At 34.4% G+C, this 16,670-nt stretch overlaps 1 protein-coding gene across 3 annotated transcripts in view; it reads left to right on the top strand.

Moving 5' to 3' along the window:
* The window catches only part of LOC145269308 (nephrocystin-4-like), a 380,704-nt gene that overhangs the window by 89,309 nt on the left and 274,725 nt on the right, over positions 1-16,670 (top strand). For all 3 annotated transcript variants that reach the window (XM_080125012.1, XM_080125026.1, XM_080125018.1), the window contains exons 16-18: positions 8,370-8,513; positions 10,114-10,330; positions 14,823-14,921. In XM_080125012.1, coding sequence (XP_079981138.1) covers positions 8,370-8,513; positions 10,114-10,330; positions 14,823-14,921 — 460 coding nt within the window. The remainder of the gene's footprint in view (positions 1-8,369; positions 8,514-10,113; positions 10,331-14,822; positions 14,922-16,670) is intronic.

Raw genomic sequence — 16,670 nt, forward strand, 5'->3', positions numbered from 1 at the left:
AAATTTGAAGTTAATCAATTTCTTAAGTGATTTTGAGACTTGATAATAACATTTGTTTTGTTGATTTAATATTATAAATCTGTGCAAATATTAAAATTAGTTGTGATTCAACTCTGACATTTTTTTTAACTATAATTTACCTACAAATATCCATTATGAACATCAGACTTCATTATTTAAAGCCCTGATGACTTGTAATCTTTTCTTTTTCTCTAGCTTGCGTGAACAATTAGTCTATGCGATGGATTAAATCTACCTCATCTTTGATACAATTATTTTCTGTTTAACCTTAGCAAAGACAATACTGTTTAATTTTTTATCTTTTGGGTGATCTATGTAAAACACTTTCCTCCTTTATAGTGGATACTGCCAGCATTTATATGGTGACTTATCTCCACCTCTAAAAAATGGTATCTATTGAATTATTAATAAGCTTCACCAATATTTCTGCATTGAACCATATTTGGTAGCAATGAATTTCAATCTATGACTTGTCCACCAAGTTTTACTTATAAATGTCCAGTAGATATGATTTGCAAGATCTTCAATAACTTTGACACACTTCTGTTTTGACACTGTCCTAGTTTTGACTGTGATAACCCCTTTAGTTCAGAAATAGTCTGGAGATTGTTTCGATAGATATTAGCTATAGAGATACCTCACATATAAAAATCTTGGTGGGGAGGTAATATTTTGTGAGTGTTAAGTTCATTCAGAATCACTACTCCTGAGATGACAATCACCAAATTGTCCCTTTATATTATTGAAAGGCAAATAAGAAAAAAGAAGACTTTTGGATGTTCATGAGTGAAACTCTTATGGATAAATGTTAGGCGCAACCTAAAAAGAATAGTTATTTCCCTCCGACTGAAGAAGAGAGAGTTATTGCCCTTAGAAAAACCGGGCTTTGTCATGAGCATTTTTTGGAGGTAAATAGATGTTTCTTGCATCACATTTAATCATCATGCATCCAGAAGCTTCTGCCTTGCCATTTAATCTGTAAGTTGTTGAATAAATCTGTTAAAGGTTATATTTTATCCTCTACTCATTTTTGAGTTGGAGTTAAACCAAAAAAAATTATCATCACGCTTAACAACTAGTCATGCGTAGACTGAAGTTTATACCAAATATGAAATTATTGTGGATTTTATTAATGACTAGCAAGCTGCACAGCATTGCCCGGTTGTAAAATATGCATAAATATTACATTTAAATTCATACAGAAACTAAGACATGTGAATATTATGTTTTTTCTAAAAAGTTCACTTTTTATAAGTAAAAAAAAAAAAAATACTCAAGTTGAGATCGAAACTTAAACTTAGACGTTCAAGTACGATAACCATTAGACCAGCTTGATACGATCTTTAACAAGTGTTTTTAAACCTACTTATTCTTAAAATATGGAATCTGTTATGTGAACCATTCACACATTTGCATTCATGAAGCAGTTGACAGATGAAAATCCGATGACCCCCCCCCAATGTACCAACTTTTCAATTTTGACCCCTTAGCAGCCATTTTTTTCTGATTAAAAAGTTTTCCACTGATCTCAATACCCTATATACTAAATTTCAAGTCTGTAGATCAAAAAATCCGTTGAGTGCATAGGTTGAGAAGTTTTCTCACACACACATATTCTCACTTCTATAGATAGATTATCTAGGGAGAGGGTGCATTGTATTTGAAAAAAAAATGTTTTTTTAGTGACAGAATAACAAATACTCTTTCATGTTTCTCCAGCTCTCCTGAGCAGTAAACCAGTCTAATAATACTAATCAACTTGTATTATTTGAATATAAGATTTGTGATGTATTTAAAATGAATTCACAAGGCTTTATAAATCCGAAACAAATATATGAAAAAACTTTTTTTACTGATGTAGAGAACATTCTTCCATGCAACAGACTCATGCTACCAGATCAGGCTGTCTGAAGATATGGGCTTCCTGTGACGAAATACACCTAACCTTGATGCTTTTTGCTTTTTCTACTTCTTTTTGCAAAACTTTGTTCTGCAAAACTAAAAACAACAACCCACCTTTTCCCCTTTTTCCTTCTTCCCATTTCCCCCTTTCTCTTTTTATCTCCCCCACTTCCTGACTGGTTTCCTAACTTAAGATGTACAAAACGTTAGTACTGTAACCTTTCTCCCTCTCCCATTGCAAAACTCGTACATGTTCTGCAGGGCAGGGAACAAAAACGATAAAAATCTACTACAAAACAACCAAACCAAACACTGCAAACTAATGATTGAAGATACAAAGAGCATGAAGAATAAAAACCTTCTCCAAAATAACTGGATGCAACATGAATACTGTTTCCAAAATAACTGGACTAGGTCTTAAATAACCCGAAAAAGTTTGATATGTTGTAAAACCAAGCAAGCAAACCAAATCACTGCAACAGATGTGAACTCTAAACAGTTTTTATGTTTCCGTAAGTTGGATATTATTTTAATCTTATTTATTTCATGTCTACTTGTGATTAATAGAATAATAATACTATGCCGACATGGTATAATTTTTGTTTTGACCAGCTTGATTCCTTTATTGACTTCAATTTTTTCTAGAATCAGTATTTACAGGAGAAACCACATGAAGGTGGCCAACATTCTTCAGTGAAAATATATTATGCACCTGTGTGTATGTTTTGTGTATGTGGTTCTATATAATACATTGTGTATATTCTATGTGTGTATTATTGGCATGCAACAAATGATCTCGATGAAACTGACTCGATCTGAACTTGGTGCATGCAGATCATCAGTCTGCATCACCCACTTTACTACTGTCACCTCCAAGAGTCAGCTCAGAATGAATGAAAATTGTTGCCACATCTAGGGTGGTACCACTCAGATCATCCTTTCCTGCTTTTATAAAGTACAAACCTCACTTTGAAATCAAGTAGGTGATACTCTTTTCTCCTCCCTACTATCTCTTTCTCACAGAAGAGATGTTTCTAGTTTTTGTCTATCAATATTTTAATGTATATTCTATGTGTGTGTATATACAGGTATGTGTGTGTGTGTGTGTGCATGTGCATGTCACATGCATACAATCTATAAGGAGATGTAAAGACCTATATCTTTTCTCCTTTCTTCGGTCGGTGCTCCTCTGACGGCTGCCTTCAATCTGGAAATCAAATCATGCATGCTCCCAAATCAACACTTGGATATTATTATTATTTGTAGACAGCCTTTATTTATCATCTTCCTCATTCCTGAAAGGGCCTCTGCATCACTGAATCGATTTAGATCTCTTCTTTTTCGTTTTCTCATCTTGAATGCAAGACCCTCTCGTTCTGGCTGACTCTGTCTCTGATTCTAGTCTGACTAAAGACTCTCTGACTCATATTACTCCAAAAACTCACATGTGTCTTCCTTATATATTGTGATGTGTGGTGGCAAATCCTGTCAACACAACTTGCACTCAATATGCACTGACCTGCCTAGTGACCCCTGCTAGCATGCAGGTGCAACATGACCCTCAATCAAAGTCAACGAGTTTGAAGCCTGTCAGTCTTAACCTTTCGACCTCCCTGCACTTAACTTGAACACAAGCAAGTTAGTTCAAGCTAGTACCATGTTAACTACATTATTGGCACACAAAAAAATGATCTCGATGGAACTGACTCAATCTGAACTTGGTGCACACAGATCATCAATCTACATCACCCACTTTACTACTGTCACCTCCAAGAGTCAGCTCAGAATAAATGAAAACTGTTGCCACATCTAGGGTACTCAGATCATCCTTTCCTGCCTTTATAAAGTACAAACCTGACTTCGAAATCTAGTAGGTGATACTCTTTTCTCCTCCCTACTATCTCTTTCTCACAGAAGAGATGTTGCTAGTTTTTCTCTATCGTCGTTTTAATGGTAAGTGCTCGACTGAACTTCAATCTATGCCCCCCCTCCCTCTTGTAAAACATTCACATCAAAAACTTATCTAGCTACAACAGCTGTCACCAATTTTCCTTTCTATCTCTTTCTATTTAAAACTAAATGAAACTTTCATGAGCAAAATTTCTTTTTTATTACTGTCCGTCTATGGAACATGATACTAAGAGACTGCTTCCTAGCTGACTACAACATATTTTTTTAAAGCCCAATATAAATAAATTCTTGTTGGGCCACCTTCTTAAATAATGCCCAATCACCACTGCATTGTTTCACCGTCCACATGACAATCATTTACCACTGAACCTCGAGTGGCATTTGGGCTGACACCTTAATAGAAAAACACAAAAAAGAAAAGAATGTTATTTTAGGGTGTAAATTACTGATGTAATTGTGAACAGGTGTGTAGAGATTGACATAGTAATTTTCAGTTAAAGATTAATAAGGACGTTTTTCTTGAATAAAGCATCTTCTTTTTTGCCTCCCCCCCAAAAAAAAACAAAAAACAAAAACAAAAACAAAGGAGGGATTGGACCTAGTAATTCACTCCCATTTGCACTTTTCTCACTTGAATTTTTTAAAATTTTTGCACATGAAAGGAAATTTTTGCCAGAATGGATTTTTTTTAGATAACTCTGGCCCCCTCCCCTACATTATAGGAATAAAATTGCCCCCAAATCATTTATCTGTTTATTTGTTTGCACTTTTTTCAATAACCACACCTTGGATTTAAAAAAAATTTTGCACAAACATTAGTCATGGTTAAAATAAATTTTACACTCATGGAGGGGGACCCCACATGCTTGGCTTGTTATTGACTTGAATGATTTTTTTCATATCAGATTTGGGTTGCACATTATTGATAGTCGTATAAAGTGATTTTATTTATGAAATTCTATCATTTACATCCATTTTGATGTGCTTAGTATTTCTAAAAAAGAAACATTTTCGTTTTATTACCTTTTATATGTTAGTTGCGCAGATCATGTTTATTTAATTAAATTTCTCAATCAAAAAATGACATCTTGTAGATTATGTTCTGAGAATTTATTTTTGTTGCATTTTTTTCATTTTATGAATTAAATCTATTTTCAAATCAATGAATTCATTCAGAACATGTAAAATAAGCATTACATCTGTAAACATGCACTTAGTTGCATGTTTAGTTGTGCATATGAATGCCAGATGTTACAAATGATAGATGCTCAACCAAAGGAAACATGTGGGGGGGGGGCACACAGAGAATTGAAAGTATCTCTGATTGGAGTCTTACCACCCTAGAGATGTTTTTTGGTTTGAAATAAAATATCTGATTAAATGAGGAACCATGTTGAAACCAACCTATTTGAGATAGGTAACATCTGAGATTATTTGAAGATAAGTCCCTTATATGACTTTAAAAGACATCCTGCGGTGAGACCCTATTTGGGGGCTGTGAGAAATATGGAGTGGTCTCTGAGTTGCTTCCAGGTCCACTTTGTCCCAGAGTGATAATACCTGTTAGGGAATATGGTGTTACCAGATCAGGCTGTTTGAAGATGCTGGTTTTTTGATCAAGAATGCACAAAACATTGATGTTTTTTTCCCCCTTTCCCTTTGCAAAACCCAATCATGTTCTGTAAAGTCACAAAAAAAAAAAAAAAAAAATTTCTTCTACAAAATAATCACATCAAGCACCATGAATAAGTATTTGAAAATATAAAGAACTTGAATGAAAACTTTTCTAAAATTATTGTAATTCAATATTAAATAACCCAGAAAGGGTTAATATACCAAACCAAACCAAATACCATAAATAGATATTTGAAGATGTAAAGAACTTGAAGCATAAAATCGTTTTTAAAAAATTACAGAATTTGGCATTAAATAATCTCAAAATGGTTGATATGCCATTAAATAACCAACTAACAACAAACTTTTGAACAGACATTGTCTAGCCATTATCTCAAGTAGATATCTTGAGTAGTCAGCTTCAGGATGGTCAAAATAGTGACCACTGACAAAGGCCAGAATTCAATCAGGGGTGAAAAGATTTCAGATGGGAAGAGGGGGCAGTCACAGCCAGTCCTCTGGGGGTAAGGAAATCAATTGGAGCTAGACGTTTGAGGAGGCAGTTGGTTTTTCTAAGGACTGGTGGTGAGTTGGTCCTGTGTGTTTCTCTAAGCTAATTGCCCCTTTGGGACTATTAGCTAAGGGATTGTGCTGATAGAACTTACATTTTGGTTTCATAAGACAAAAATCTCATTTCATGCTATTCAATCTAGTAAAATAAGTACCATTTTAAACCCCAAAGAAAAGTAAACATTTGTTAATTGTTTGTAAACTGGAGTTGTCTTTTTTTGGAAGAAGAGTTCTTTTGTTGTATTACTGAATCGAACAACAACTTTGGATCAGAATAGAATAAATAAATGTATGTTCATGCATTTGCTAGCAAATATAAGAGAAATTAACCAGTATCTCTTCACACTGTTCAAACTTTGACTCTTCATTTCATTGCTTTTTTTTTTTTTACTGTAGTTATTTTTTCCAAATGAAATTTTTTCTGATTATAGAGCGAAAAGTGTATTCTAAATGGCTACATTGAACTTTACAATATTTTATCAAATTTCAGCATTAAATCTCTTCATGTTGAACTTGTGAACAGGATGACATGTATGAATGTTTTTTTGTTTTTCTTTTCTTTTTTTTACATAGGCATCAACACTTATCAAGGCCAAAAGGCCACTCAAGGATAAGGGTTAAAAAGTGTACAGTAGAAATTGGACAATATAGTAATCATTAGTAATGGAAATTCGGTAAATTTGTTAACTTATATGGAACGGTTCATCAAAAACTTGTTTATGTTAGACTTGAAGACAACCATATTGTAGTCAGCTGAAAAGCAGGAAAACAGAAGATAATTCCACAGGCGTGCAGTTCTAAGAAAGAAGCTTTGTTCATTGAATCTGTTTAGGTTTAGGCACAGGGAAATTAGTGATAGTGTTTTCTGCTAGACAGGTGTTTCTTGTGAAAGTCTGGTGAGGGGAGGACCATAGATTGGACCTCAGCCGAGCACTTGCCATGAAAATAACGATAAAGCAGAGACAAACTCGCAACATCTATTCTATGAGAAAGAGGTTGCAGGGAAGAGAAAAAGACATTCCCTACGAGGCTACGAAGTCTATTTTGAACTCTATCGAGGCAGGATAAGTCCTTTCTAGCAGCTCCTGCCCACATGTGGCAACAGTACTCCATCCCTGGACGTACCTGGCTCTTATATAGATAGAGAATTGCATCAGCAGTGAGATATCTACCGGATCGATAAAAGGATCCCACCATTTTTCCAGCGGCCTTGGCAACAGATTTAATGTATGTGTTCCATTTTTTTTTCTAAATGTTTCATCCTTTCATTTTAATATTTTTAAAGATGTGAGCAGCCTTCTATTTAAAATTTGTGCCAAACAGATAAATTTTAAGTTTTACAACAATGGTTACTAACATTAGATGTATACTTTTTTGGTTCCCTGATTTGTCGGAGAGGGACCTATGTTTTTAGTTGCGTCCGTTAATCCGGACTATTGCCAGATAACCGTCCATTAGTTTTTCCTGAAATTTTGCCACAAATTGTATTTCATTAAATAGATGTGTGTAGTGAAAAAAATTTTTTTTACAAAAATTCCCGTTGCGCCCCCAGGGGCTCAAAAGAGGACAAAAATGCCCCAAAATGACACATTTTGCCCCGTAACTTGATCCATCCATTAGATTTTTTTAAAACTTGGCCAAAATGTGGAGCCTATTGTTCTTAATATAAATCCAGTATGAGTGACCCTGGCAAAATTCTGGTTCACATCCCTCTGGGACTTTTAGGGCTAAAAGAAAATATGCTTTTTTTATATTACTCAAGAACTTGATATGTATGTCTATATAGTAGTTTTCCATGGTGCTGAATTCAAATGTACATGTCTTAAGGCATGAAACTGCATCATTTGTCCATTTTCACTGAGATTCAGTGTTCCCAGGAGCTCAAAAAGGGTCACAAATTCCCCAAAATTGCAAAAAATGACACTTTTTACTCCATAACTTTTGCCCCATCCATTAGATTTTTATGAAACTTGGCGAAAATGTGGAGGCAAAATTGGCTCTTCACATTTCTCACATTCATCATTTCATCACTATTTTTTTTGCATTATCTCACATGCAGCACAAGAGGGGGACTATGCATGGGCGGCTTGTTCTATCTGTGAGGAACTGACCTCTCAGGGCTAATACCACTAGCAAAATGAAGAGAAAAAAAGCCTAAAAGTCTTTTACACCGATAGTGTTGTAAAAAAAAAAAAAAAAAAATGATTTGAATTATTTTATCAAATAAAAATCTTAAACATTTTATCACCTGGTTTTCTAAAATTTTTAAATGAACCTTATGAAATAATGTTTTCAATGATTTGACCAAATGCATTCTTTTGCTTTATCTTCTATTTGTTATTTTGTTTCAGGTTCGTTATTTTGTTGACCCTTGTTTCTTGAATCCTGGTGAACCAGTCTTGTTTTTACAACATATTCAGCAACAAATATTACACATTGATGTCTGGGATGGAGATTCTCTCTTACTGATAGGCTCTTGTTCAGTGCCACTTAAGGTAAGTCCGTTTGCTTTTATTGAGAACTAATGGATCGTATTTTTAGATTTCTTTTTACTGATGTGCTTTATTTTTAACATGATTAAATGAAAAGGATAAAGAATGAAGGTAGGGTGCTCTAGGATTGAATAATACAGGAAGAGTTGCTTTCCCTTGAATATATATGACTGCTTTCACAAAATATGCAAAAAAAAAAAGGATTTTGACTGAGAATAATTAGGCAAAACAGAAATATTCAGATTAACACTTAGCTGCTTTAGAATATTCAGGAGTTAATTTGGATCTGTTCAAAAAGTTATCACTAGGGCTATGACAACAGCATATTCTTTTTATTGTTTTTACTCTCGAGTGTGTATCCATTGATATCTTGTTTGCTTTTAGATAGAGTGATGTGGTTCTCAGTTGATTAACTGTGTCAGATATATACTATAGAGTCAAAACAATAAGAATATGCTGTTGTCATAGCCCTAGTTATCACCCCTGAACCATTATTTACTAATGAGAGAATGCACTCTTTTACTTCCAGAAACCAAATTTGTACTAGTGCACTTATTGATCCGTGCTGAAATAATAATGTTATTATTTAGAAAGCCATTCTTAACATGGGGAGAGGAGGGTGCTTTGTACCTATTCTGTACTTTAACCTTACAGTTTAATAAAAACAGATATCATAAAACCTTAATTAAACTTGAAAATACTATTTAAAAAAATAGCGTGGATCAGTAAGTGCATTAGCACCAACAAATTAAATGAGGTCCAATGATGGAAATTTAGGAACCAGATTAAAGCTCTTTCTAGTGTGGACTTCAAGTCAGTCATAACACGTCCAACAGCATGATTTTCACAATTCTGAAACTGCTTCAACACATTTTGCTTTTCGTTGAAATTTGACATAACTTTCAACAGTTAATCATCTTAGCATGGCCTGTCTTTACTGGTTGCAGGTTTTGTTCCTAGATATATTTAACAAACTCTTATTTACTTTACAATCTTCATGCATATCTCTGTTTGTCCTGGCAACACATGTATTTTTTTTATTATGTTTGAGATTTTTAACATGTACTCCTCGTGAGTAGCTCTTTGTGATTTATATCCCTTTTTTATCTATCATATTTATTATGTGTCTCTTATGTGTTTGTTTTTTACAAACTTTCTTTATGAAAATAGATGAATATGTATATATGCATGTAAATGAAACTATTTCTTGAACATGACACAGATACTGGCTTCCTGACTTAAATGCATCGAAAATTGATGTTATTTTTTCCCTTTCCTTTTGCTAAACCCCAGTTCTGCAGTAAAGCCGAAAACAAAAACAGCAGTTTTTCTCTACAAAACAACCAAACTAAGCACAATGATTAGATATTTAAAGATATAAAGAATTTGAAGCATAAATTTTTTTTCTCCCAAATTACTTGATTTAGCATTAAATAACACAAAAGGGTTGATATGGTATAAAACAAAACCAACCAGACATACAGTGTCGGATAAGAGACTTGAATATGTGTGTGTGTGTCACTGTAAAGCATGAAAATAGAATATCAAATATTCTTATTTTTCGATTTTTTATATAAAATTAATAAAAAGATTTCTTTTTCAGTATGTTTGTCGCAATGGTCATGAAGCTGTGCAGTGTACTCTAGAGCTTGATGTATTGACCACAGAGTATGATGAGGACATAGAAGAGATCAGCGATAACCTTAGTAAATTAAGGGACATTCAGCCATATGGTGTAGCGGCCATTTGCAAAGGGCAGCTTCATTTTAGATTAGCTAACATCGGACACAAACCAACACAATCTTCGGAACCAAGTCAAGGTAGTTGCACACTTTTTACATCTTTTCATTATTTCTTTTATGAATTATTTTGTTTCAAATTTTTGATCCCCCGACAAAAGGAGGGTGGGCCTGTAAATTCACCCTTGTCCATTCGTCCGCATTTTTCTCAATAACTATGCCTTGGAATTTTTTGAAATCTTGCACAAACATTAAACATGATATGAGTAAAAAAGTAACAGAACGGATTTTCCGGAAAAACTCCCGTTGCTCCCCTAGGGATGCTTTTTGGGTTAAAATGACAAAAATTGACACTTTTGTGCTTATCAAAAAAAATAGATGCCTTGGATTTTTATAATATTTTCTGAAAAGTTGTAACTGATTTCTATATAATTTTGTTTGTCTATACTTCGCAATAACTCTTGGGTGTGCCTCAGGAGCTCTTTTAAGGCTAATAAAACACTCCATTTTTGGGACTATTTTACCATATTTGTCCAACATTTTCTTTTTGCATGGTGCTGAACTCAAATTTACATATGTTAAGGCCTAAAACTGCACCATTTGTTCATTTTCACCAGGATTTAACATCCTCTGGGGACTTTTGGAGCTAAATGGGGGGGAGGAGCAAATGCTGAACTTAGTCATTTTTTTTATGCCTTGTTCGCTGTGCACTCACAGGGGACTATGCATGCTTCACTTGTTATTTCTGAAAACCGATTTTGTGCTGATAGATAAATGGCTTTAATAACAAAGAGGGATATTTTGTCATGATACTATGGATATCCCCCTGACTTTTTTTTTTTTTCATTTTTCTTAAACTTTTTCTTCTAGGGGATGGGACATCCAACCAGATGTCTGACATTTACCCCTATTTTAGTGAGTCCAACCAAGAGATCTTTTCAGGATTCTAGCCGTCCCTTTCAGTGCAATCGTTTGTATTTCACTTGCACTTGGTTCACCGGGTATGCTTGCTATGTACTTTTTAAAGTTCTTTTTCATAAGCCCAGTTGCTCCTATGATGACTGGTATAATTGAAACGTCTTTTAATTTCCAATTTCGTTTCATATCATACATAAGTCCTTGATACTTTGTAATCTTTTCCCTCTCAACTCTGTTAAGCCCTGTATCATTGGGTACACTGACCTCTATTACGGTCGCTTTTTTGTTTGCTCTGTCCCAAATCACTATATCTGGTTTAACAGCTGCATCAGTCAGGATCCTGAAGAGTGATAGGAAGTGATTCATAAAAGAAAAACGTTGTTGAAAGTAAAAAAAAAAAAAAGAAAAAGAAAAAAAAGAAAGAAAAAAAAAGAAAGAAAAAAAGAAAAAAAAGAAGAAAAAAAAAGAAGGAAAAAAAAAGAAAGGCCATGACAATGGTTGAAAATGATTCACCAAGGTGCACAAAGTCAGTCGGATGAATACTCAAAATTAAGATGGGTAGTCAGCTGAGAGTGGCCGACTAAGACAAAAGATCTGAACATAGGGTTTCTCTATTATTTTATTATTGGATACCTTTGAGATGAGTGATTTGTAGATTTATTTATTTGCAGACTGTTATCCTCATCTTCATAGATGTTGTTTCACGACGTTTCGGTCAATTGTTAACCACCTGCTGAAGGCCAGAACAATAGTTGGCTGAAACGTCATAAAAACAACATCTATGCAGATAAGGGTAACAGTCTACAAATAAACAAATGAATAAATATACGATTTCTGATCTTAAAGTCAATATTTTTAGAGTTTTCTGACCGTTTTCAGTTTGCAACAGTGGATGGCAGTTGTTGGCTCTTAGCAGATTGGGCAGAATTTTAGCAGATGAGAAGATGAACTGATCAACCGAATGGCGAAGGTGTCTTGACATACAACTATCAACAGACAATGTTTGATTGTGCTTTATCACATACACTTAAAGCACAACTGGTTTATAAACAAAGTCTCAGAGTTGTTTTCTTTTGTGAATTTGTATCGTTTTATGTTTTTATGAAATATGTTTTGTTTTGGATACCTGGAAACTAGTGCTTGCACCATTAGCAATCGCCAAGATGACACAGACAGAAAAGATGAATTAATGGCAAACAGCTTTGGGTTTGATGATTGTCAAAAGCGACAGGATGGTCATACAAGATTTTTCAGGACATAATGACCAATTTCAAAGACGAACAATTATTCATTGAGCTCATTTGGATCCATTCATCAAGCTCTTTTGCTTTATATTTACTCTAAATGATTGAACACCAGAAATACTGACATCAAGTGCCTTAGACATTTTTCTAACACTTTGACATGCATTTTTTTCAGCAATTGCTTTCAAATGTTCATTGTTAAGAGAGCATGCTCTGTCTTCATCTGCAAGGTTCTTGTTACTGCTATGCAATTTTTAAAACCATTGTCATACTCTCTGATCCCTCGTGGATCCTTGTCCTCATATTCTGTTAATATTAACAGTTGTTTTGGAAGTATTATGATAGACTATAAACATCTGCAAGAAAAGTATGTGCATTTCTTCTTTTGTCATTTTCGTTAATGTGTTTTATGAATGACACTGAAAACACTGAAACATTTGAACCAAACCGAAGAGTTTAACTTAGGCTGGTTTAACTGTCTTCCTTCAAAGGAGGAAGTTTCATAAGAATATTGAATTTAAAAGAAGTTCCTAATCGCTTGTATATCTCTGCTATAGAGGATGACAACATTAGGTTCTAGCTGTTCTTGCAGGTAGGTGTTGATGTCTTCCTACATACAGTGCCTGGTATTCTTAAATGGTCACTCATCTGTTACTGATGAAGCCCAGCGTTGCTTAACTTTGGTGATCTAACAAGAATTGATGTTTTATGATTATGTCATATTGAAATATTAAAAGAGAATGAATTGCATCATGATGATTTGTGTCAGATTAAAATCTTTGGAAATGTTTCACCTCAGCGTTTTTTGAATATTTTGAAGATAATTGTAATGGAGATGTGAAAGCAATATCAGGAAGGATGATAGCGGGTGTTCGGATTGAGTCTTTACAATAAAATTTGTTGAGTATCTTCAAAAAAAGATGTACCTAGACCTAGGCAGGGCAATGTGAGATTTGAGCAAGAGGTTGAGATTGGGTTTTGTAGTAACGTCTTTGAAGAAAGCACTGAAGGAGGACTTTTGTTACTCCTCATGCAAAAGTTGCAAGAGCCAACTACTCCTTACCAAGAACCCAGAGAACTATCTTACAAAAGACAAACCAACTCTTCAACAAGTCTAAATGCCCAGTCGAACCAGGGATGTTCTGGTTTTTCTCAGATCTTCTGTCGAGACTAGTTACAGAACAAGCAGAACAAGTTTATCTATGCCTAAACCAAAACATAGATTCCATAAACAAGGCTTCTCTCTTAGAACTGCCCGCATGTGGAACCCTCTTCTTTTTTGCCTGTTTCCCAGCTGACTACAATTTAGTTGTCTTCAAGTCCAAGCTAGACAAATTCCTGATGAACCGTCCCTTTAAGTAATCCAATTTACCAAATTTTCATTACTAACAATTACTATGATATTATCCCATTGACTACTGTACACTCAATAACTCTTATCTGTAAGTAGCCTCCAGGTCTTGATAAGTGGTGCCCTCCATCTAAAAAAAAAAAAAAAAAAAAAAAAAAAATTACAATGTGTGAAGTTCCGTGTGTCATGAAGACCAAACTCCCAATTGCCCTTCTAGTGTTTCCATTGAAAACCACTACATGTGTAATTACATCTTCAAACAAGAACTCCAACTCAATTCGGATGGCTACATTGAGTTTCTTTCCATTAGTATCAAATGCTTGTCGAAAGAAGGTGATTACAGAATGATCATATGTGTGATAACAGGACTTGACTCCATGTGACAACTTCAGAAAATCACAGAACTGTTTTAGATCTTCCATGGCTTCACTAATCTAAAAATCACCTCTCCCCCCATAAACTTGCATAATTGCAACCCCATAAACTAATGTGTGTGGAGGGTTGGCTGTTGAGTAAAAAACCAACCAGACCACCTGTGACACGGACAATCTGATTGCCATGATCAGAGTGATGTTCAGGTAACTCTTAAGCGACACCATGAAGGACAAATGCTCCAGATTCAAATCTTGCCTTAACGTTGTGGCAGAGGCTCAAGGCAGCTTTTTTTTTTATATAGGGATCACCACTTATCAAGGCCCGGAGGCCACCCAAGGCTAAGGGTTATGCAGTGTACAGTAGTCAGTGTGATAATATAGTAATCATTAGTAGTGGAAATTTGGTAAATTGGTCCATCGAAAATTTGTTTACGTTGGACTTGGAGACAACCAAATTGTAGTCAGATGGACAGATGAGCCTTTTTTCAAGTGAGTTGTATTTTGTGAAAAATTCTTCCATAGATGCACTTTTAAATTTTAAGAATACACCAATTATTGGCCAAAATATTACTTTTTTTTCTTTCCTTTCCCAAAAAGCATCAAAGTCATCCTGAATGCTCCATAGTATGCAATCTTTTTGGTGAAATGTTAATTTTTTATGTATTTCTTTTGTTTTCTCTTTTTAGGGATAACAGACTTGCTGACTAAATCACATGTGGTAATGTCTCATTTGACTGGAGAATCTGAATTTCAAGGTGGAAGTCTGGTGTCTGGAAAAAACAAAAGTATGACATCTTTTGTTGATTTTTTTTTTTTTCTATCAAGTATAATTCTTGCTTAAATTATTGATGACAGAACCCACATCCTCCACTACCTGGCAAATTTTTAATATGAAATGATTATAGAGTTAAAATTCAATGTGACCATAATTAAAACAAAAGAAATCTTGATTTTCTATTTCTTATAAAATGTTCTTAGAAAAGACTTGTCTAATCTCAACCACTGCAAAAATTTTTCCTTTTTTTCCCCCTGTCTACCTTTACCTAAGGTCCTGGATATGACCTTAAACTATATCCAGTGGTGAGGCCCCAGCTTGTGGGCTTTGGGGAGTGTGGAGCAACCCTTTAATTACCATTGCTCCCAGGTCCACTCTGACCCAGAGTGGTAGTACCTGTTAGGGTCCCAACTATGGGTTAAATAGAAATCGATGTGTAAACAACAAATATATTCTATTAAAAAATATTTTCTTCAAAATCTTTGGATTCGGCATTAAATAACCCAAAAAGGGTTGATATGCCGTAAAACAAAAACAACCAACCAACCAACCTTTACCTAAATGGAACTATCTTGAACAAAGTTTCCTACAAAAAACTTCATATCTGTAAAATAAGATACTGCAGGGTTGCTTCCCAGAAGAGTACAAGATAGTCATTTGTAATTGCAATGTTAACAAATTCGGTGCTTATTCAGAATTTTCTCTGTATTAAAAAAAACAAAAATAAAGAAAAAACTGTATGACATATATACCCTTGACAAAAAGAAAATATCATGTTCCAAAAATCATGTTAATTGATCAAGTAGTTTTATTTTTAAATAAGAAAATCAGATTTTATGGCTAACCAAGAAGCAACTGTCTCCCAACACCATTTTAAAAACGGTCTAAAAAAAAAAATGAGTTAACTTAAGATAATTTAAACTTGTGAGATTTTTGTTGTAATGCCTATGAATTCTCATTAATCACATAAAATATTTATAAAAATAAAACTACTTGATCAATGAATGTGAATTTTTTTCTATTATTTTTACATTGATCACTTTTCATTCGCATACAATCTAAGCCAACCTTTTAGAATTTCTGTCTTAACTTTTCTTTATATCTTGACAAATGGTAGTAAAATTAGATCACATGAAAAATTACAAAAAAAAACAAAACAAATAAAACAAGCAGCGCATGTGTGGTCCCCATCTGGTGCAGCATTTGTGATGACGCCACAAAAAATAGTGAAAAAATGATGAATGTGAGAAGCGTAAAGGGCCAATGTTGCCTTCATATTTTCGTTATGTTTCCGAAAAATCTAATGGATGGGGCAAAAGTTAAGGGGTAAAAAGTGTCATTTTTTGCAATTTTAGGGCATTTGTGACCCCTTTTGAGCTCCTGGGAATGCTGAATCTCAGTGAAAATGGACAAACGATACAGTTTCATGCCTTAAGACATGTATATTTGAAGTCAGCATCATAGAAAACCATTATATAGACATACATGTCAAGTTTTTGAGTGATATGAAAAAAGAGCTCCAAAAAGGCATGTTTTTTTTAGCCCTAAAAGCCCCAGAGGGATGCAAACCAGAATTTTGCCAAGGACACCCATTTTGGGTCATTTTTGACTTTTTTTGAGCCTCTGAGGACGCCGAATCCCAGTGTAACGGTGCAGTTTCATGCCTTAACACATGTATATATGAGTTGACCACCGTGAAAAACCACTATATAGTCAGACATAGCAAGTTTTTGTTGAGAAATATGAAAAGAGGGCCACA

Source organism: Euprymna scolopes, chromosome 4, assembly GCF_053919585.1.
Source record: "Euprymna scolopes isolate OS-2025 chromosome 4, ASM5391958v1, whole genome shotgun sequence".
NCBI lineage: Eukaryota > Metazoa > Mollusca > Cephalopoda > Sepiida > Sepiolidae > Euprymna > Euprymna scolopes.